Raw genomic sequence first — 20,407 nt, forward strand, 5'->3', positions numbered from 1 at the left:
TACTCTCTGAACACTGATCAACTCTTACGTCATTGACTCACTTTAAATCCGCTAATAGACGAGCAAACATTTTTCTTAATGAAATTGTAAAATACATATTATAAAGTACAATCTTTATATCACTGTGTGGATTATTCTATAGTTATTGGGACTTTAACTTTTTTTTTAATAAATGTAAAACTTGACTTGACTATAGACAGACTGGGCAGACAGCTGTTAGTACCAAATGATATTTGCGGCTATAGTTTTACAGTTACGGTAAAACATGGCAGCTTACTCAAGCGCTTGCTTTTAGCTACTAGCTAGCTAGAATGTTCTAGCGCTTACATGTGTCTTCGGGTTTAAAGAGGCGTCAACCTTCAGGGTTATATTAAAAAGGATCTGTGATCACATTTTTTTTCCCAGTATCATTTCATGATCCTTTGAAGGTATGGTGGATTTAAACATTTTATGTAGCCGAAGGTTCAATATAGAGCTAGGAGGGCTGTTGCTGCCTTGTTTTAATTGTACTGAGCATGACAGTTAAGTGTTGTATTTAAATCGGTAATCCTAAACTGGTGGTTCTAACCATTAAGGCCTACGGATCATTTGGCGTGTCCAAACTTGCGTTCAAAATCTTACGTCAGTCAAGTACGATATATACTGTACATATGCATTTTAATTATTCTTATATAAAATTGTGTTGCCCCCTTTAAGCGACATGACGGAAGACAGACAAGATCGAAGATATCCCCAGAACCTTCAGGGGGTCCTGCAGATGGCAATTGATGCTGGCTCTGGTGCAGAGGGGCCTGCCCCAGTAGAACCCATTTTAGAAGAGGTTAGTGTTGTGAAAAGTGCATATTGAAGTGTTGAAATCAATCTAAATCTTGTTTTCTGCTTTTTGTTCTTCAGAGGAGCGCATGGCTAAGGGAAGCTCTCGCAGATGTCTGCAAAGGGCAGATGGATGAAGTGGAGCAGATGAAGCAGTGCCTGGCTGTCTTGAACAAGGAGGACATGAACGGCGAGGGGGAAAGGGATGATGAAGATGAAGATGAGCGAGAATCAGCCTTTGAGTTGCTGTCGGATTTGTGTGAGAACCTTGACAATGCCAGAGGTTGGTATTATCATGACATATTATATGAATTCATGAAATGAGACCAGTAACCTAATTGTGTATATTACAGACCTGATGGTTCTGGGAGGCCTGGATCTGTGTGTCTCCAAATATTTGTGTCATGCCCAAAGTAGTTTGAGATGGAACGCTGCTCAGTTGATCGGTACCTGTGCCCAGAACATGCCTCAAGTGCAAGATCATTTACTGAAGATAAACATTTTGCCAAAGCTTCTGCAGCTGACAGACTCAGACCCTCACCCCACAGTCAGAGTCAAAGCCCTGTATGCCGTCTCATGTGAGTAACATTATGTGATAATAAAACTCTTCAAATGGATTATTTTATCCTCATCCGTCTCTTGTTGTCACTGCAGGTCTGGTTCGAGAGCAAGATGCGGGATTGGAGGCCTTTCTGTCACACGATGGCTTCTCGGTGCTGATGAGAGGCATGCAGTCAAAACACGAGAAGCTTCAGACTAAGTCGGCGTTCCTTCTGCTCAACCTGCTGACGTCACACCCTGAACAGAAAGGTGTGGATGAGGATGTACGTCCTTAGATGAGTATCACAGTGTGTCTTTTATTCTTCTTGCAGATGCAGTGGTTTCCATGGGGATGGTGCAGCAGTTGGTCTCGGTCCTGCGAGCTCCACACTCGCCTTTTCATGAACATGTGCTCGGCGCTCTTTGTTGGTAAGACAATTTCTGTCTTTAACTGACGATTGGGTCAGTGACAATGTAAGTCAGCCTGGCCGTGATTCATTGCTTTGCCTCTTGTGTCTCTCCAGCCTGGTGGAAGACTGCGTGGAGGGGCTCAAGGATTGTAGGGATCCGTCTCTCGGCCTTGAAGAGTTGCTACGACTGCGAGCCAAAGAGCTCCAAGGCAAAGAGGAAAGTCTGGTGAGTCACTTACTGTTTTCAAATTTCGACTAGAATGCTACTCAGTAGAGCACAGCAATTTCCATTCACCAGATATTGGTTTGACAGCAACTTGGGTTTTCCTCTTTCAACAGGAAGAACTGGAATTCTGTGAGCGCTTAAAGACGGCTTGTTTTTGTGGACACCAGCCAGACGACCACGGAATGGACCGCTGACCTCGGATATGTTTTGTCATCAAATGTTAATATACCAACAGATATCCGTCATTGGAATTCAAGATGTAATTCTTTTGTCTGTTTTTTTGCATGTCATTCAACATGTTATAAATAATATCAGTTTTTGGGTTATGCATCTCAAATAGAATGTGGAAAAAAAAAATACTTTCAAATTGTCACTCATCCATGTCAGTACATGTGTAAAAGACTTTTAAATTCTTTGAGGAAGACTCAGACTCTGTGTATATATATAGATGTCAAAATGGGTATTTTTATACATGACAACCAGTTCAACTATCACTTAAATATGGATATTACATAGTGTCGCTGTCATTAAATATGGCAATAAAATTATTTCAAAGCAATTTGCCATTCATTAATTTATAGTATTGCTAATAAACTTGCTAGGACCGCTTCCATTTTGCAAAGTCATTTTTGATCTCCGTTGCCCTCATGTCCCCAACACTAATAAGTAGCTGTGCTAAATAATATGTCACCATAACAACAGTGTGACCGTGTTGCCCAGTCGGCGTCACCTTAAACTGTTGCAACGCCAACAAAAGGTCAGAGACAATAAAAATCAAATTTCCCAACAGTGTAAATCCGTGACGGGTTCTGATGGCTAATATTCCCGTCAGTGTTATTACGACAACGTATCCCCCCACGGCGGGAATTAAGAGCTCTGAGTTGGGGTCCTTTTTTAAAAACGGAAACAAATATGTGTAGAAAGCTCCTGCGAGCACAATCAGGATCAAATATAGTAGGCCGGTCCACGAGGAAAAAGAATATGCCTCGTAACGAGATGAAAGGAAGGCGAGCGAGTAGAGAAGATGGGCCAAAGCAAAGGCAGCCATTCCTAAAAAACACATCACGTATTTTATCCGACATTATTCATTCTGTAAATAAAGTTGAACAAGTAAACGTGTCTCTTACCATGAAGGAAAAGCTCAGGCCACACCAAATCTGCCTCTGACTTCAGCTCCGCCCCTGACTTCAGCTCCGCCTCCAGCTCCGGCTCTGACTTCCGTTCCGCCTCCAACTCCAGCTCCACACCAGCTGCGCTTCCAACGCCTTTTCCATGATGACATATTTTCTTTGGTCCCAACCGGGATTTGAACTCGGGTCGCTGGGGTGAGAGTTCAGATCACTATCCACTATACCATGAAGACTTCACTAGTGTTGCAGGGAAGGAATGTACACTATATGGTTTAATGGACCAGTCTCTGACTTCACCACCAGCTCTGCCTCTGACTTCAGCTCCACCTCTGACTTCAGCACCGCCTCCAGCTCTGCCTCTGACTTCAGCTCCGCCTCCAGCTCTGCCTCTGACTTCAGCTCCACCTCCAGCTCTGCCTCTGACTTCAGCTCCGCCTCCAGCTCTGCCTCTGACTTCAGCTCCACCTCCAACCCTGACTTCAGCTCCACCTCAGACTCCAGCTCCACACCAGTCTCTGACCTCAGCTCCACCTCTGACTCCAGCTCCACACCAGCTCTGCCTCCAACTCCAGCCACACACCAGCTCCGCCTCTGACTCCAGCTTCAGCTCCACCTCTGACAACAGCTCCTCCTCCAACTCCAGCTCCACCTCTGACTTCAGCACCGCCTCCAGCTCTGCCTCTGACTTCAGCCCCACTTCCGCCTTCAACTCTGCCTCCAGCTCCAGACCTGCTCTGCCTCTGCCTTCAGCTCCGTCTCCAGCTCCACACCAGTCTCTGACTTCAGTTCCACCTCTGACTCCAGCTCCACACCAGCTCTGTCTCCATCTCCAGCCCCACACCAGCTTTGCATCTGACTCCAGCTTCATCTCCACCTCCGACCCTGACTCCAGCTCCGACCCTGACTCCAGCTTCAGCTCCACCTCTGACTACAGCTTCTCCTCCAACTCCAGCTCCACCTCTGACTTCAGCACCACCTCCAGCTCCGCCTCTGACTTCCGCCTTCAACTCTGCCTCCAGCTCCAGACCTGCTCTGCCTCTGCCTTCAGCTCCGTCTCCAGCTCCACACCAGTTACTGACTTCAGCTCCACCTCTGACTCCAGCTCCACACCAGCTCTGTCTCCAACTCCAGCCCCACACCAGCTTTGCATCTGACTTCAACTTCATCTTCACCTCCGACCCTGACTCCAGCTCCACACCAGTTTTGCATCTAATTTCAACTTCAGCTCCACCTCTGACTACAACTCCAGCTTCACACCATCTCTGCCACTGACTTCAGCTTCGCCTCCGATTCCAGCGCCACACCAAATCTGCCTCTGACTTCAGCTCCGCCCCTGACTTCAGCTCCGCCTCCAACTCCGGCTCTGACTTCCGTTCCGTCTCCAACTCCAGCTCCACACCAGCTCCGTCTCCAACGCCTTTTCCATGATGACATATTTTCTTTGGTCCCACCGGGATTTGAACTCGGGTCGCTGGGGTGAGAGTTCAGATCACTATCCACTATACCATGAAGACTTCACTAGTGTTGCAGGGAAGGAATATACACTATATGGTTGAATGGACCAGTCTCTGACTTCACCACCAGCTCTGCCTCTGACTTCAGCTCCACCTCTGACTTCAGCACCGCCTCCAGCTCTGCCTCTGACTTCAGCTCCGCCTCCAGCTCTGCCTCTGACTTCAGCTCCACCTCCAGCTCTGCCTCTGACTTCAGCTCCGCCTCCAGCTCTGCCTCTGACTTCAGCTCCACCTCCAACCCTGACTTCAGCTCCACCTCAGACTCCAGCTCCACACCAGTCTCTGACCTCAGCTCCACCTCTGACTCCAGCTCCACACCAGCTCTGCCTCCAACTCCAGCCACACACCAGCTCCACCTCTGACTCCAGCTTCAGCTCCACCTCTGACAACAGCTCCTCCTCCAACTCCAGCTCCACCTCTGACTTCAGCACCGCCTCCAGCTCTGCCTCTGACTTCAGCCCCACTTCCGCCTTCAACTCTGCCTCCAGCTCCAGACCTGCTCTGCCTCTGCCTTCAGCTCCGTCTCCAGCTCCACACCAGTCTCTGACTTCAGTTCCACCTCTGACTCCAGCTCCACACCAGCTCTGTCTCCATCTCCAGCCCCACACCAGCTTTGCATCTGACTCCAGCTTCATCTCCACCTCCGACCCTGACTCCAGCTCCGACCCTGACTCCAGCTTCAGCTCCACCTCTGACTACAGCTTCTCCTCCAACTCCAGCTCCACCTCTGACTTCAGCACCACCTCCAGCTCCGCCTCTGACTTCCGCCTTCAACTCTGCCTCCAGCTCCAGACCTGCTCTGCCTCTGCCTTCAGCTCCGTCTCCAGCTCCACACCAGTTACTGACTTCAGCTCCACCTCTGACTCCAGCTCCACACCAGCTCTGTCTCCAACTCCAGCCCCACACCAGCTTTGCATCTGACTTCAACTTCATCTTCACCTCCGACCCTGACTCCAGCTCCACACCAGTTTTGCATCTAATTTCAACTTCAGCTCCACCTCTGACTACAACTCCAGCTTCACACCATCTCTGCCACTGACTTCAGCTTCGCCTCCGATTCCGGCGCCACACCAAATCTGCCTCTGACTTCAGCTCCGCCCCTGACTTCAGCTCCGCCTCCAACTCCAGCTCCACACCAGCTCCGTCTCCAACGCCTTTTCCATGATGACATATTTTCTTTGGTCCCACCGGGATTTGAACTCGGGTCGCTGGGGTGAGAGTTCAGATCACTATCCACTATACCATGAAGACTTCACTAGTGTTGCAGGGAAGGAATATACACTATATGGTTGAATGGACCAGTCTCTGACCACCACCAGCTCTGCCTCTGACTTCAGCTCCACCTCTGACTTCAGCACCGCCTCCAGCTCTGCCTCTGACTTCAGCTCCACCTCCAGCTCTGCCTCTGACTTCAGCTCCGCCTCCAGCTCTGCCTCTGACTTCAGCTCCACCTCCAACCCTGACTTCAGCTCCACACCAGTCTCTGACTTCAGCTCCACCTCTGATTCCAGCTCCACACCAGCTCTGCCTCCAGCTTCAGCTCCACCTCTGACTACAGCTCCTCCTCCAACTCCAGCTCCACCTCTGACTTCAGCACCGCCTCCAGCTCTGCCTCTGACTTCAGCCCCACTTCCGCCTTCAACTCTGCCTCCAGCTCCAGACCTGCTCTGCCTCTGCCTTCAGCTCCGTCTTCAGCTCCACCTCTGACTCCAGCTCCACACTAGCTTTGCATCTGACTCCAGCTTCAGCTCCACCTCTGACTATAGCTCCTCCTCCAACTCCAGCTCCACCTCTGACTTCAGCACCGCCTCCAGCTCCGCCTCTGACTTCCGCCTTCAACTCTGCCTCCAGCTCCAGACCTGCTCTGCCTCTGCCTTCAGCTCCGTCTCCAGCTCCACACCAGTCTCTGACTTCAGCTCCACCTCTGACTCCAGCTCCAGCCCCACACCAGCTTTGCATCTGACTTCAACTTCATCTCCACCTCCGACCCTGACTCCAGCTCCGCTTCTGACTCCAGCTCCACACTAGTTTTGCATCTGACTTCAACTTCAGCTCCACCTCTGACTACAACTCCTCCTCCAACTCCAGCTTCACACCATCTCTGCCACTGACTTCAGCTTCGCCTCCGATTCTGGCGCCACACCAAATCTGCCTCTGACTTCAGCTCCGCCCCTGACTTCAGCTCCGCCTCCAGCTCCGGCTCCCGTTCCGTCTCCAACTCCAGCTCCACACCAGCTCCGCCTCCAACGCCTTTTCCATGATGACATATTTTCTTTGGTCCCACCGGGATTTGAACTCGGGTCGCTGGGGTGAGAATCCAGATCACTATCCACTATACCATGAAGACTTCACTAGTGTTGCAGGGAAGGAATGTACACTATATGGTTTAATGGACCAGTCTTTGATTTCACCACCAGCTCTGCCTCTGACTTCAGCTCCGCCTCCAGCTCCACACCAGTTTCTGACTTCAGCTCCACCTCTGACTCCAGCTCCACACCAGCTCTGCCTCCAACTCCCACCCCACACCACACCAGCTTTGCATCTGACTTCAACTTCAGCTCCACCTCTGACTACAACTGCTCCTCCAACTCCAGCTCCACACCATCTCTGCCACTGACTTCAGCTCCACCTCCTATTCCGGCGCCACACCAAATCTGCCTCTGAGTTCAGCTCCGCCCCTGACTTCAGCTCCGCCTCCAGCTCCAGCTCTGACTTCCGTTCCGCCTCCAACTCCAGCTCCACACCAGCTGCGCCTCCAACGCCTTTTCCATGATGACATATTTTCTTTGGTCCCACCGGGATTTGAACTCGGGTCGCTGGGGTGAGAGTCCAGATCACTATCCACTATACCATGAAGACTTGTACACTGAAGGAATGTACACTATATGGTTTAATGGACCAGTCTCTGACTTCACCACCAGCTCTGCCTCTGACTTCAGCTCCACCTCTGACTTCAGCACCGCCTCCAGCTCTGCCTCTGACTTCAGCTCCGCCTCCAGCTCTGCCTCTGACTTCAGCTCCACCTCCAACCCTGACGTCAGCTCCACCTCAGACTCCAGCTCCACACCAGTCTCTGACTTCAGCTCCACCTCTGACTCCAGCTCCACACCAGCTCTGCCTCCAACTCCAGCCCCACACCAGCTTTGCATCTGACTCCAGCTTCATCTCCACCTCCGACCCTGACTCCAGCTCCGCCTCTGACTCCAGCTTCAGCTCCACCTCTGACTACAGCTCCTCCTCCAACTCCAGCTCCACCTCTGACTTCAGCACCGCCTCCAGCTCTGCCTCTGACTTCAGCCCCACTTCCGCCTTCAACTCTGCCTCCAGCTCTAGACCTGCTCTGCCTCTGCCTTCAGCTCCGTCTCCAGCTCCACACCAGTCTCTGACTTCAGCTCCACCTCCGACCCTGACTTCAGCTCCACCTCTGACTCCAGCTCCACACCAGTCTCTGACTTCAGCTCCACCTCTGACTCCAGCTCCACACCAGCTCTGTCTCCAACTCCAGCCCCACACCAGCTCCGCCTCTGACTCCAGCTTCAGCTCCACCTCTGACTACAGCTCCTCCTCCAACTCCAGCTCCACCTCTGACTTCAGCACCGCCTCCAGCTCCGCCTCTGACTTCAGCTCCGCCTCCAGCTCTGCCTCTGACTTCAACTCTGCCTCCAGCTCCAGACCTGCTCTGCCTCTGCCTTCAGCTCCGTCTCCAGCTCCACACCAGTCTCTGACTTCAGCTCCGCCTTCAGAATTCTTTTGTCTGTTTTTTTGCATGTCATTCAACATGTTATAAATAATATCAGTTTTTGGGTTATGCATCTCAAATAGAATGTGGAAAAAAAATACTTTCAAATTGTCACTCATCCATGTCAGTACATGTGTAAAAGACTTTTAAATTCTTTGAGGAAGACTCAGACTCTGTATATAGATGTCAAAATGGGTATTTTTATACATGACAACCAGTTCAACTATCACTTAAATATGGATATTACATAGTGTCGCTGTCATTAAATATGGCAATAAAATTATTTCAAAGCAATTTGCCATTCATTAATTTATAGTATTGCTAATAAACTTGCTAGGACCGCTTCCATTTTGCAAAGTCATTTTTGATCTCCGTTGCCCTCATGTCCCCAACACTAATAAGTAGCTGTGCTAAATAATATGTCACCATAACAACAGTGTGACCGTGTTGCCCAGTCGGCGTCACCTTAAACTGTTGCAACGCCAACAAAAGGTCAGAGACAATAAAAATCAAATTTCCCAACAGTGTAAATCCGTGACGGGTTCTGATGGCTAATATTCCCGTCAGTGTTATTACGACAACGTATCCCCCCACGGCGGGAATTAAGAGCTCTGAGTTGGGGTCCTTTTTTAAAAACGGAAACAAATATGTGTAGAAAGCTCCTGCGAGCACAATCAGGATCAAATATAGTAGGCCGGTCCACGAGGAAAAAGAATATGCCTCGTAACGAGATGAAAAGAAGGCGAGCGAGTAGAGAAGATGGGCCAAAGCAAAGGCAGCCATTCCTAAAAAACACATCACGTATTTTATCCGACATTATTCATTCTGCAAATAAAGTTTAACAAGTAAACGTGTCGCTTACCATGAAGGAAAAGCTCAGGCCATACCAGGCAGTAGTCACCCACAGCTGAGAAGATAAGTCCTCCCCCCACACCCAGGACACTCTGACCTCCATTCCAGCTCAGCACTGCCGCAGCCAGCAGGAGTGTCGGTGCCGATTTGACAGCCGCCAGCGTGATGGACGCTGGGGAGTCTGGAGTCCACAGATAGAAGTACAAGGCTGAGGCCAAAAAGAAAGGCATCAAAGACAGGAGCAGAGCACAGGACTGAAAGAAAGAGGAACAAACATTAGAAACACAATATGAAGAATGATTTAAATGTCCATTGATGTAAATTAGACAATACCGTGTTTCTTTTCTGCCGTCTGTCATAGGCATGTGTCTCAAGGATGTCCATGTTGTCCACTGATCTCCAACTCTTGTTCAGCTGCCTGATAAAAAGAAATAAAAATACAAAAGGATAAAAATAAAAAATAATAAAAAGCTCCTACTTGTTCTGCTCTTCCCTGTGAAAATGAAATCCGCTGCTGTCTACTGAGCCATGAACTTTAGACTGATCCTTGCTTTGTGATTACACCACAATTATCAACCTTCTTCTTGTTTTGAGTCATTGTGACAAGAAACTTGACCTTTGACCTGTCCAAGGGGAATGCATCAAAACATAATGCAAAGTTGGTGAGGCTGGTTCCATAGAATTGTCAGGTTTTTTTTGTTATTATGCAGAGCACTACTGATGTTCTTGCTTCTAATACAGGCTCAGCTTGAATGGTGTTTAAGTTTTCCTGCCTTCATGTGTACTGCTTACTTTCTACGCTAGGCGGCGTTGCAGAGAAAGAAAAAGAAGAAATTGATTTTTATCACTCCTATGGAAAAAAGAAAAACGCTGGCTTCTTTGTTTTCCATCAGTCACACGTCATCAAAATACAGCACTTCCGTGAGATTGGGAAATTGTGATTGCGTTCAAGTTAGTGCATTGCTCTAGTTTTGGCTTGAAAAGTTGACATGTGATTGTGGTGCTCTGAATACTGGGGCAATTAATTGCAACAAGGGAATTACTATTAATACATCTTTGTGTTTAACATAACACACCCATATTATAATTTCTTATTAATTTAATTATATCATTATTTTCAGTCAATAATTTTAGCACTTTTTTTTAAGCAAACTTTTGACAATGTCTGAAAATCTGAGAATCAAAAATAAGTTTGTCATACTTTACAATACAATAGTTTGAAGAGTGATGATAGCAATCCAATCCTTAAAGAACTAACAATGATTAACTTTGGCCTCTGTGGTCAAACCTTGTACTATGCGCTCTCCCATGATTCCATTGTAAGAGTTGCTTGATTCGGACTGAGAGACCCGAGAAAGGTGTGGAATTATCGGTGAGTGGAGCCATAACACTGATTATGGGAGTTCTGATATGAAGTTAATACTTACTTACACGTGTTTATATATGCAGGTGAATTTTTTCCAAAGCTATTTATATCCACTGCATGAGAAAATGGCAACGCATTCCTCTCCCCTGCGAATTGGAATTGTAGGATTTGGACATCTAGGTGTGAAATTCCGTTCATGGCACAAACACTCACTACTAGACAAGCTCCTTGAATACAAATATGAGGAAACGACTATTGTTTGTTTCACTATTGTTCATTTCTCTTCGCAGGACAGTACTTGTTAGAGAGAATCCTCAAAGATGGCGCCTCTGTAGGCTTAACTTTAGCTTTTGTTTGGAACCGAAATCCTGAAAAACTGAAATGTTTAGTACCGGATGAACTTGTTTTGGATAATCTGTCATCCTTCCCAGAAAGGTACCGACATGAATATTTGATTAGAATTAAATGCCCCAATATTTCATTGTCAGACACTCGTTGCGTCATCCAACTTTGTTTCACAAATGTTCTTCAGGGAATGTGATGTCATTGTGGAGGTGTGCCATCCTCAGGTGGTGAAAGAATTCGGAGTCCGCTTCCTGTCTCACTCACATTTTATGGTGAGATCTTTCCATTGACTAAAAGCAGGTCGAATTCAGCGATTTAACTTTAACTGAAGTGTGTTCCTATTTCCTGTAGGTCGGTTCCCCCTCTGCCCTCGCTGATCATGACCTGAATACAAAACTTCGTAAGGCGGCCCAGCTGAATGGACGAACCCTCTACGTCCCAAGTGGCGCCTTATGGGGAGGTCAAGACATCCAGAAGTTGAACGATAGCGGGACTTTGCAGGTAAAATTCATACTTTTATCACAAACAAAATATTTGAGGTTGCATTTACCTGTTTCCGCTTGTGCTTCCACCTTCATCGGAGTGTCACTGGTGTGGTTGTGATGAGTCTTTATCAACTGATGGATGAAGGTGTGGCTCACCTGTCAGATTTGACAGGTGAGTCACGTCCTCTGCTGCTATCCAGGTGGTAGAGAGCATGTAGCCATACATGCTATCTTGTTTGTGATAAAAGAACCAGTGAAGTGATTGACGAGGAGTTATGTCATGTTTACAGTTGACCCCCCCAATCAATCTTTGCTTGCAGGCTTTATTCATAAGGATGTCCAAGCATCCATCCTGCTTCCGTCTGACTGGAGATGTGCTCTCAGAGTGGGCAGAGGAACAGGGGAGGCGGGTTTTATTCACGGGCTCTGTGGCGGAGCTGTGTCCGCTCGCTCCCAACAACGTCAACACCATGGCGGCGGCGGCAGTGGCTGCGGGGACGCTCGGTTTTAACGGTGTTCGGGGAGAAATTGTGGCCGACACGGCGTGAGTCCTCCCTGGTGTTATTTTTATGAGAAAGGCAACCTGGCACGTCGTTTAATGTGATCACGCTTTTTCCCCCCTCGGGCCAGGTTGAGCGATTATCATCTCGTGGAGGTGCAGGTGACAGGGCCTGACGGTTTCTCAGTGCACACAGTGAGAAAGAATCCAGCCCGACTTGGCGCCGTAACCGGTAGTGCAACATATAACTCGTTTTGGAATAGTCTAATTGGTAAGCTTTTGTTTTTTTTGAGCAGCTCGGCACTGGATTTGGATGACTGAGAATTTGTATAGATGAAAGTGATGATTTAAAATGTTTTCTTTTCAGTCTGTAAAGGTCACGGGGGTCGAGTTTATTTATGCTGAAGTATCTGATGCCCATGGAAGATTATTCTAGAAGGTGAACAGTGGACATGCTTGTGGCCCAATAAATCACATGTAAGCAAAAAGTAGTTGTCATTTGTAAACCTTAGACAGGTCGTCTTTATTATAAGTTGAATTGTGCAAGATGGGAAGAAATGATAAAACTCTCACAGCGACATACATAAACATTACATCTTTGCTTCCTTCCATTTTCTAGCTCCTATTCAAGGCTCATCTCACACGTGCAAATAGTTGCAATCACCAAGACACGTTCACATATTTTTTTTTTCCCTACCGCTGTCATAAATACTCGTAAATACACAAGCGGATACATGGGGGGGGGGGGGGGGGGGGTGCATGTGAGGTGGTTCACAGTAATCAGCAAAGAAAAAAAAAACTTTTAAGGCTTGGGAGTAAAATGAAAACACAAAAACAAGATTGAGGGGGGGGGGATTTTTTGGCAGCATCGAGTGTGTCATGTATTGGTGTGTTTTTTTTTTTTAACGGTTTTTAAAGAAATAAGGCATTTGAAAGACCGAAAAATGCTACCATTGACTGCAAAACAGTGTAATTGGGATACCTACAGCAAAAGATGCTGGGGTTTTTTCCCAATAAGGAAAGCACTGCCTTCAAGTAGAAAATAATAAAAAAGTAAAAAGGAGAATTTGATTGTTTGTTTGTTTGTTTTTTGGCTGCTCTATATAAAAAAAAATGTTTTATCCCAATTCAGTGTTAGTAAAATACAGCAGTTTTGACTTTTCCCTTTGTGATGTGCTGGTTACACTTCAAAACAAAACCACTTGTAGCACTGCTGAAATAATTGAAATGGACCAGGTATGTTTTGATATATTTAGCTGGGAAGACAGATCCATTTTGTTTTCAAATTGTTTATATAATGAGCTCGCTAAATATGTGGCCGTTATCCATCATCCAAAATCTAACAAGCGTCATTCAACGTGTGCGGGCGTGTTTCCGTGTGTCAGTTTTTCTCACTTGCGACTCCGTTGCCGTTCCCGTTGGGCTTGTAGGCAGCGCTGATCTTGTTTTTGAACGGCATGGTGAAGGGCTGGCGAATGTTCACTCGGTCCTTTTCCGCCTCCAGATCTTCGTCGTAGCGTTCGTCGTCCTCCTCGTCGTCCTCCACGTCGCTGTGGTGGGGGGAGGAATGGCGGGAGAGGGAAGGAGAAGGTGGCACGGAGGCGGGGCGGGGGTAACGGAAACCTGACGTCTGAGGGGGGAACAGGAGATAGATCAGAGGATTTAGGATAAGCTTTTCTTCAGAGATCAATCAAACATAAGGTTTAACTTACTGAGGTGGGGTCGTGAGGTTCGTACAAGAAGGTGTCAGGGAAGGCTTTCGCCAGGGCCATGTGACGTGCGGCGACATAATACTGATACAATCGAAAATATATAGCGTTGGTTTCCAAAAGATCGTACGAAGAAAAGGAATCAAGCTAAAATCATACCCTGCCGAGGTATCTCCAGTCCAGGAGGTCACTGAGACGCTCGGTGCGGTTCCTCTGGATGATCCTCTGGCGTCGGCTCTGCTTGCAGAACTGGAACAGGAAGGAGGTGAGCTGATTACACGACTCGTCCACCCCTCGGAACCGCCGGTCCAGGATGTAGATCCCTGTAAAAGGTCAAAGGTTGTCAGAAGTAGTACATCCATCCCATTTTGTTTCGAGGCAAAAATCGAAAGGCACCATATGCTGAAGGATCCGCTATGTGTTCCTCCATAAAACAACCAAAGCCAGACAGGTTTGTTGAAATGGACGGGATTCCCATGACGGTGCACTCGGCTGGAAACGACACCAACTTTATAGTCCACGTTGACACTTTCATTTCGAGTCCGCCACGCATGGCTCAAACCTGGTGTGTAGCCCCACGGTTCATAGTAAGAGGGGAAGACGCCCAGGTGGCAACCTCTTACGAATTCCTCATAATCCATCGGAAGGAGAGGAGAAGTACACGACAGGAACTCGGGATGGAAGATAATCTGGATGGAAAAAGACATTTGACGGAGCGACTCAATAAAAATGGATATTGTGGTGGAGGTTATCGAAACGCACCTTAACACGGTCAGCAGAGCTGTTAAAAAGGCCGATACGGCGCACAGAGTTCAGAATGGGGTCGCTGCTGTCCTCCAGCATGTTATGAGTGCACACCGGAGGCTGGCATTGTCTTTGAGTCGCAAAGATGGCTCGCTTCATCATGGTGAAGTCTTCTTTGTCCAACATCTTTGACACATCAGGCAGCTGTCCACTAATAACAAGGGAAACATTTACTTTTGTGTCATCCAACATGGAACATTTATTACAATACAGGAAGATATGAAAGAACTTACACGAGCAGAGACTCATAAAGTTTCTTTCCAAAGCGCTCCTTCACTGTGTGAGCTGTATCCCTGTCAGTCATTGAAAATAAAAGTAGAATTATCAGAAAAGTACATTCACAATTAGTGTGGTATTGCCCGGTGTCCCAAAACTTATGTCTACACACTCCATGTAAAAAGTAAAGACTCACCATAGTTGTTTCCTGACCGCTTGACCCTTTAAGGTCTCCACGTTGAAGTTATTCGTCCGAGCCGGCATGATGAAGAATGCAATGACGGTCACATCGCTGTGATTGACCTGCAAAAAAAAAAAAATTATAATAATAATAGAAAAAAAATGCACATTTACAATCCACCAAATGGACTTACTCGAAGCAGATAGTTGAGTCTGGCCAAGGCCTCTAAGAATATGTCAGCTCCTTTATTGGAGAATTCATATCTTCCAGCAATGAAAAGGAACAAACACTTGTCCAGGTTGAAGTCAAGGTGCCTGATGGTCATGACAAACAAATATTGCCAATATATATAAAAAAAAAAAGAAAAATAACCTATAGCCAAGATGTTTTCAATAGATGTGGTGTTAAGTTTCTGACCCATAAAAGTGTCCCCTGACAAACTCTTGAATCCGATTCTTGCTTTGCGCGTGAAGGTTCTGAAACTCGTGCACGGCTGAGAACTTCTTTACGTTGAGTCCATTGGGAGTGACAATATCTGTGAGGAAAACATTCCATAAGGCAAAATGATGACTCAGCACTCATGCTGCATTTAGGACCGCTGGGGAAATGACAACATTAAAGAACTGTGCTAGGTTTTTTTGCCACACCTGGTTTCCTTTTGAGCAGGTTTTCCGCCTCAATGGCCGTAATCTGGGACACGGTGGTGAAAACGTGGGCACAGTGGGCAGCCGCTCGCTCCAAACAGTAGCGGTGGTAGATTTGTCTGTCGCCTGCTTCCTTATCCACGTTGAACTGAGAAACACAAACATTCGGACATTTTTATTTCCCTTTTTTTTAATTTATTTAATATTGGTGATTATCAACTGCTTCAATCAAGTGTCAAACACAAGTGAACTCACTCAAAACACAAACCTCTGAAAGTTTGTTGTAGAAGTCGACATTTCCGGCGCACAGGTAGCGTCCCAGGAGCGTGGCGTGAGTGGTGAAGATGGTCGCGATGGACAACTGCCGATGTCTACACAACACCAAGCCCAAGCCGGCCAGCCACTCGTGGAAATGGGCCACCACGTGAGGAGTCTCTTCGCATTGGGCCGTGTACTGCACGTACAAGTCAAATAGAATGACATTGAGAAGATACAGATGTACCATTTTCAAATGTGGATGTTCTGACCTCTCCTAGGAGCCACGCTGTCAGGAAGCCAAACAGCACGGCGTCGTTGGCCTCGCGGTCGAACCACGGAACCCCGATGTCGCAGAGCTCCCACAGCTCGCTCTTCCACGTGTCCAGAGACCAAGCGGTGAAGCCCACATCGATGAGAACCACATAGGGGCTCCCCTCGATGAGCCAGCGACCAAAGTACACCTGCCGAAAAGTACGTTGTTGGTTTTTTTTTTTCCTTGACCGGACGTGACAAAATATTTTGTTGTTATAATTGTTTGTGACTAATTATAGTACTAAGCTAGTTCAAACTAAAGACAAATTCCTCATCTGTTTTTCCATACTTGGCTAACAGAGATGATTATGATTCAAATTTTGATAAATCAAACAGCATTTAGAATCTAACCGGTTCGTCCAATTTGTTTGTTTATACGCCGTTGCGCCACTTTTAAGCAAGTGAAACTGAAACACCCGGTTGGGCTCTTATTTTGTCCTGGCAGTTAAGTGCCACAATTTAAAAATATCCCTTTAAAATAAAGCCGCCACCTACAATTGGCACAGCGTAAAAAACACTTTATGATCTTTGCATACCTTCTGCACACGTGTTGGAGTCAAAGCTATTTCATATAGCCTCTAACCTTTACGAGGAAATGTCACGAGATTTTCGAAGCATGATCTGGTACCGAAGGCTTGAATAGTAACAGTGAGTGGGCCTGTTCTCCATTGGGACATTAAGTTCTAACTTTGGCATGTGTGTTTGGCGTTACTTCACCTTACACCCGCTGGAGTTCATCTTGTCAATGGTTCTCTTGAGCGCAGGATTTGTGGGCTCGATGAGCTCCACCTGTGTGCGCACGTTGCTCTCCACGTAAGGACCCACCAGGAAATAGTTCTCCCCCCATTCTTCTGACGTCAGGCGGGCTTTGGTTTGGATGACTGTGTAGATTCCCCCGACTGCACAAAATGTCACCCAGATTGTGAGTGGAGTGAGTTGAGCGACAATCACGCCGAGCACGTACCTTTGTTTGCCACTTCCCAAGCTATTTCAAAAAGTACAGCGTTCTCCAAATCAAAATCTTCATCCCATTCCTCCAGCCCGGGAAGGGACGTGACGGACAAGCTGCGAGCCAGCGGCATACTGTCAACACATAAGAGTCACAGATTTTTTCTTTTTTTTTTGGCGTGCCAGTCTAGCGGCTCTCAATAATAGAATTAAAATCGTAAGACTCAAGATTAAACATTTCTTGAGTATTTATTTTTCCTTCTGACATTGAACTTTTTCTCCTTCCATTTGAATACAGATCTTTGCATTATCGAAATAGGCTAAAAATTCCTTGTCTGTGTGATTTGTTTTTTTAATCCTGCTCAACATAAGCCCTATGCAACATTTTTATTTTTAAGACGTTTTTTTTTTTCAGTTGGCCTTCGTTATCAAAATACGTATTAAATTGACATTAAAATCTATCTTTATATTTGGACTTGAGTATATTTTAGAGTCTGTATTTTTATTTTTTTCATTTCTCTTAAGGACAGATGAATCAATATTTCTCCTTTTAGCGTTTTTCTTATTCTCCATAAATCCAGTGCGAGTACTCAACTACGCCGCTTAATTTAATGATGCAAATATGATCGATATTGAACACCTAACGACTCATAGTTTCTTTTTCTATACCTTTTAGACAAACTATAATTTAGCCGTCAATAACGACCAGTATGAACTCACCCTGGCAAGCGAATACAGATTGCTCAAATCAGGATTGACTAAGTGTGTTATGAAAGTATATCTGTCCTAATTGATGACACACCAGTTTGCCAATGAGAAAGGCAATATTTGTCAAGAGATAATCACTACTTCGACAAAACGTCTTGTTGCCCTTGAGGGTTTACATCAACTGTCACTGAGGATCTTACTTCATTCAGTACTTGTGAGAAAGAATTTAAGCAGTATGTAAAGGACATTGTGTATCCATTTAAAGTTATTCATCTTTTCACAGAGTCTCATTCAAAAATAAGAAATCTTAATTCTGTCTCCATGAGCTGATAGACACACTATTTTATTTTCTGTTTATTTATTGTTAGACACTACCGTGCCATTATTAGCAAATGCTTGGTCGACATTCAGCCATCCATTCCTAGATCTTCTGGGGTCATGGGTAAGTTGGAATCTATTCTCTGCCGACTTTGGGCGAGAGGCCCGGGTACCCCCCCCCCCCTCTGAAAAGGATGCCAGCCAATCACGGGACAGATATAAACAAATAACCATTCACGGTAAGTGAATGGCACGAAAAATACAATTGTGATTTCCATGAACACCCCCCACCCTAGCAGTTGATTTGAAGTGCATTATTCATGAGTTACTACATTTGAGTTCTGAGCCATAATAGTATTGCAAACGGGTATGGTGGCTTAACTGGACGAGTGGCTGTTGTGACAGACGGCTGCTGCCATGCAGAGCGGATGAACTTGACTTCCCTTTACTGCAGGTGAAAGAGTCGGATTGAAATCTTTGCAAATGCGTTTGGTCTTGAGGGTTCATGTTGCTTTGCTGTTCGCCACTTTTGCACATCCACACGACATAGGTTATTTTTGTTTGTCTCAAAGCCTTTGAAGTTGAGTAGTGGATATTTCATTTGTGGATTCAAAATATAAAGACTAGAAGAGATTTAAAAAAAAAAAAAAACTAAAAATAAAAAACTAAAAGGTAAAAGCTCAACCACAGTCTGTTTTCCACCCCAGAATTAATTGCGCAATTTAGGGCCATCATTGTCTCTGTGCATGTTTGAGCGCGAGAGTCTTTTATAGAGCCACTTGGGAAGGCAGCCAGAAGAAGCCCTTTGACCAGCTTAGATTGTATAGAGAGCAAAACTGCAAAAACACAAACACACAGTGTGCTCCAACCCCCCACCCCGAGAGACTTCGAACAACATAGAAAAGCTATCATTCACTGGGTTCTACACTCCCCAAAAAAAAAAAGATGCATTCGCTGTATTGTTGTTGTCTTATCATGAAGGAATCTCATTTAGGTTAGGTTAAATTCCTGGCACTAAGAGTTAGAACAGCTTTGTGTTTAGTTCCTGCTTGCACAAATGGTGCAACCTGAGGAACAAACGGTAAAAAAAAAAAAAAAAAAACCGCAGATGTGAAACAAGTCCCACAAAAAGCTGGATCAAGTATTAACATGATTTACTTTTAATGACATGTCAAATGCCTGACATGTTTGTCATAAACCACTCACTGGGTATGGTTAACTTTGGAGCTGATAACAGTCCGCCATGGAACGGCACTCAACAAAGGTGACAACACTATGTTGTCCAGTTGTTGAACATGATCCCTTACAACCTTAAATAGATGTTGCCAGTCTTTTAAGGGTCACATTAGAAGGGGGCATGTTTATATATTTGAAAAGGTGACGGGGCTTTGTGATGGGGCTCAACATTTGAGTCAACCTAGTAACTGGTTGGAACCTTTCCAAGGATTAATTGTTTCTAGAGGTGCATTCATTCATTTTGATTATCAAATGGATCTTTTTTCTGAAAATAGCACAAATGCAAGGATTTCAGCTTCTTAAGAGTAAATATCCAATTGTTGTATTTCTGTAGTCCTCCATGAAAGTTTTGGTTTTTTTTTTTTTAGGGGGGGGGGTCATCGGATTGCTCTATTCATCAATTATCAACATTGCTAATTGCAGCACGAGTATGTTTTCCATACTATCCGAGTGACAATTTTGTAAATCAGCAAAACTCGAGTGCTCAACTGAACCACTGCCAAGCACCATGATCATCCTCTTCATCGTCGTGATCATCATCGTCATCATCATCATGCCCTTGTCCACTTGTTGTCCACTAGTTTCATTCCAGGAAGGCCCCAGACAATAAGAACTGAAATCTAGCAACGCTTGCACAGAACACAAGAAGTCCATCATCAACCTTGTCAAGCGTTGACATGCACGTTTGCACGCTTATGAGCGTCTTTGATGGAGTTCAACGTCACCACTATCGCTTATTGCAACCCACGGAAACACGCGAAGGACACTGCCAATTTCAAACACATCGGCGTCGGATAAGGAAGCATTTCACTGGTGTACATTTGTAAATAATAAAGACTCACCCTTCGGCTTGAACTTCAAGTGGTCGGGCCACCACACATTGCCAGCTGTCGCAGTCAATCAGAACGGGAAAACAGTGGGAAAAGGGGGCGGTAGCGTTTGCTAAATGTCATCCACACACATTGGCTACGTGCGGTTGCAGTCTTACGTCAGGGATGGTGCGTGCGTTACGTGCGTACACTGGGATACGACCGTAAAAAAGGTCCGTGAATGCCTCTTGTTCTTATACATTATTCATGAGCTTGATTTGACTCCGCCTCTGTATCTGACGTAAAGGGAAGTAGGCGGTACCCTTAAAGCTGCGCAGTAGTTAA

The 20,407-nt window shown here is 46.0% G+C and overlaps 5 protein-coding genes across 8 annotated transcripts; 2 read left to right on the forward strand and 3 right to left on the reverse strand.

Annotated features, from left to right (window-relative positions):
- Positions 1–63: 63 nt before the first annotated feature.
- Positions 64–2,404, forward strand: hspbp1 (HSPA (heat shock 70kDa) binding protein, cytoplasmic cochaperone 1). The gene is made up of 8 exons (XM_085933674.1): positions 64–428; positions 697–820; positions 895–1,096; positions 1,167–1,391; positions 1,468–1,623; positions 1,686–1,782; positions 1,878–1,989; positions 2,103–2,404. The coding sequence occupies exons 2-8, from the start codon at positions 701–703 to the stop codon at positions 2,181–2,183; spliced, it is 993 nt and encodes a 330-aa protein (XP_085789800.1). The 5' UTR covers positions 64–428; positions 697–700; the 3' UTR covers positions 2,184–2,404.
- A 38-nt stretch (positions 2,405–2,442) lies between these two features.
- On the reverse strand, positions 2,443–3,324 carry LOC147044514 (lysoplasmalogenase TMEM86B-like; the record flags this gene model as incomplete). The annotated part of the gene is made up of 2 exons (XM_085933678.1): positions 2,443–3,039; positions 3,117–3,324. Coding segments are annotated over 2 exons (660 nt in total), but the record flags the coding sequence as incomplete, so codon positions are not given.
- On the reverse strand, positions 3,300–11,669 carry LOC147044515 (lysoplasmalogenase TMEM86B-like). 4 transcript variants are annotated; one of them, XR_015068471.1, is made up of 5 exons: positions 11,486–11,669; positions 9,558–9,642; positions 9,235–9,478; positions 6,692–9,157; positions 3,300–5,631 (listed from the first exon to the last, which is right to left on the reverse strand). XR_015068471.1 is itself a non-coding variant. In XM_085933676.1 (4 exons), exons 2-4 carry the CDS (start codon positions 9,606–9,608, stop codon positions 8,706–8,708), a joined length of 747 nt encoding a protein of 248 aa, XP_085789802.1. In that variant the 5' UTR covers positions 9,609–9,642; positions 11,486–11,669; the 3' UTR covers positions 3,300–8,705. The 4 variants fall into 4 exon arrangements, 2 of the variants coding, with proteins under 2 accessions (XP_085789802.1, XP_085789803.1); XR_015068472.1 differs by having other exon boundaries at positions 3,300–4,403; positions 5,491–9,157; XM_085933676.1 differs by having other exon boundaries at positions 3,300–9,157.
- On the forward strand, positions 10,525–12,643 carry aspdh (aspartate dehydrogenase domain containing). Its single transcript, XM_085933675.1, has 8 exons — positions 10,525–10,596; positions 10,674–10,770; positions 10,881–11,025; positions 11,123–11,207; positions 11,287–11,436; positions 11,741–11,964; positions 12,051–12,190; positions 12,287–12,643. The coding sequence occupies exons 2-8, from the start codon at positions 10,716–10,718 to the stop codon at positions 12,322–12,324; spliced, it is 837 nt and encodes a 278-aa protein (XP_085789801.1). The 5' UTR covers positions 10,525–10,596; positions 10,674–10,715; the 3' UTR covers positions 12,325–12,643.
- gys1 (glycogen synthase 1 (muscle)) lies at positions 12,417–20,246 on the reverse strand. The gene is made up of 16 exons (XM_085933673.1): positions 20,096–20,246; positions 17,008–17,126; positions 16,761–16,942; positions 16,001–16,192; positions 15,742–15,927; positions 15,477–15,621; positions 15,247–15,364; positions 15,023–15,143; positions 14,845–14,951; positions 14,666–14,725; positions 14,391–14,583; positions 14,191–14,317; positions 14,025–14,120; positions 13,788–13,951; positions 13,632–13,712; positions 12,417–13,549 (listed from the first exon to the last, which is right to left on the reverse strand). The coding sequence occupies exons 2-16, from the start codon at positions 17,123–17,125 to the stop codon at positions 13,301–13,303; spliced, it is 2,139 nt and encodes a 712-aa protein (XP_085789799.1). The 5' UTR covers position 17,126; positions 20,096–20,246; the 3' UTR covers positions 12,417–13,300.
- Positions 20,247–20,407: the final 161 nt, after the last annotated feature.

The sequence above is a fragment of the Syngnathus leptorhynchus genome, chromosome 16, assembly GCF_054491065.1.
Source record: "Syngnathus leptorhynchus isolate UIUO chromosome 16, UIUO_Slep, whole genome shotgun sequence".
Taxonomy (NCBI): domain Eukaryota; kingdom Metazoa; phylum Chordata; class Actinopteri; order Syngnathiformes; family Syngnathidae; genus Syngnathus; species Syngnathus leptorhynchus.

Coding starts and splice junctions, on each gene's coding strand:
- hspbp1 (XM_085933674.1), top strand. CDS start 701: ATGACGGAAGACAGACAAGATCGAAGATATCCCCAGAACCTTCAGGGG. Junction 1,097..1,166: donor GAACCTTGACAATGCCAGAG/GTTGGTATTATC, acceptor TGTATATTACAG/ACCTGATGGTTCTGGGAGGC. Junction 1,624..1,685: donor GTCACACCCTGAACAGAAAG/GTGTGGATGAGG, acceptor TTCTTCTTGCAG/ATGCAGTGGTTTCCATGGGG.
- LOC147044515 (XM_085933676.1), bottom strand. CDS start 9,608: ATGGACATCCTTGAGACACATGCCTATGACAGACGGCAGAAAAGAAAC. Junction 9,479..9,557: donor GACGGCAGAAAAGAAACACG/GTATTGTCTAAT, acceptor TCTTTCTTTCAG/TCCTGTGCTCTGCTCCTGTC. Junction 9,158..9,234: donor GCCTGAGCTTTTCCTTCATG/GTAAGCGACACG, acceptor TGTGTTTTTTAG/GAATGGCTGCCTTTGCTTTG.
- aspdh (XM_085933675.1), top strand. CDS start 10,716: ATGGCAACGCATTCCTCTCCCCTGCGAATTGGAATTGTAGGATTTGGA. Junction 11,965..12,050: donor GAAATTGTGGCCGACACGGC/GTGAGTCCTCCC, acceptor CCCTCGGGCCAG/GTTGAGCGATTATCATCTCG. Junction 12,191..12,286: donor GTTTTGGAATAGTCTAATTG/GTAAGCTTTTGT, acceptor TTTTCTTTTCAG/TCTGTAAAGGTCACGGGGGT.
- gys1 (XM_085933673.1), bottom strand. CDS start 17,125: ATGCCGCTGGCTCGCAGCTTGTCCGTCACGTCCCTTCCCGGGCTGGAG. Junction 14,726..14,844: donor GCGGTCAGGAAACAACTATG/GTGAGTCTTTAC, acceptor AATGACTGACAG/GGATACAGCTCACACAGTGA. Junction 13,550..13,631: donor AACCTCACGACCCCACCTCA/GTAAGTTAAACC, acceptor TTCCCCCCTCAG/ACGTCAGGTTTCCGTTACCC.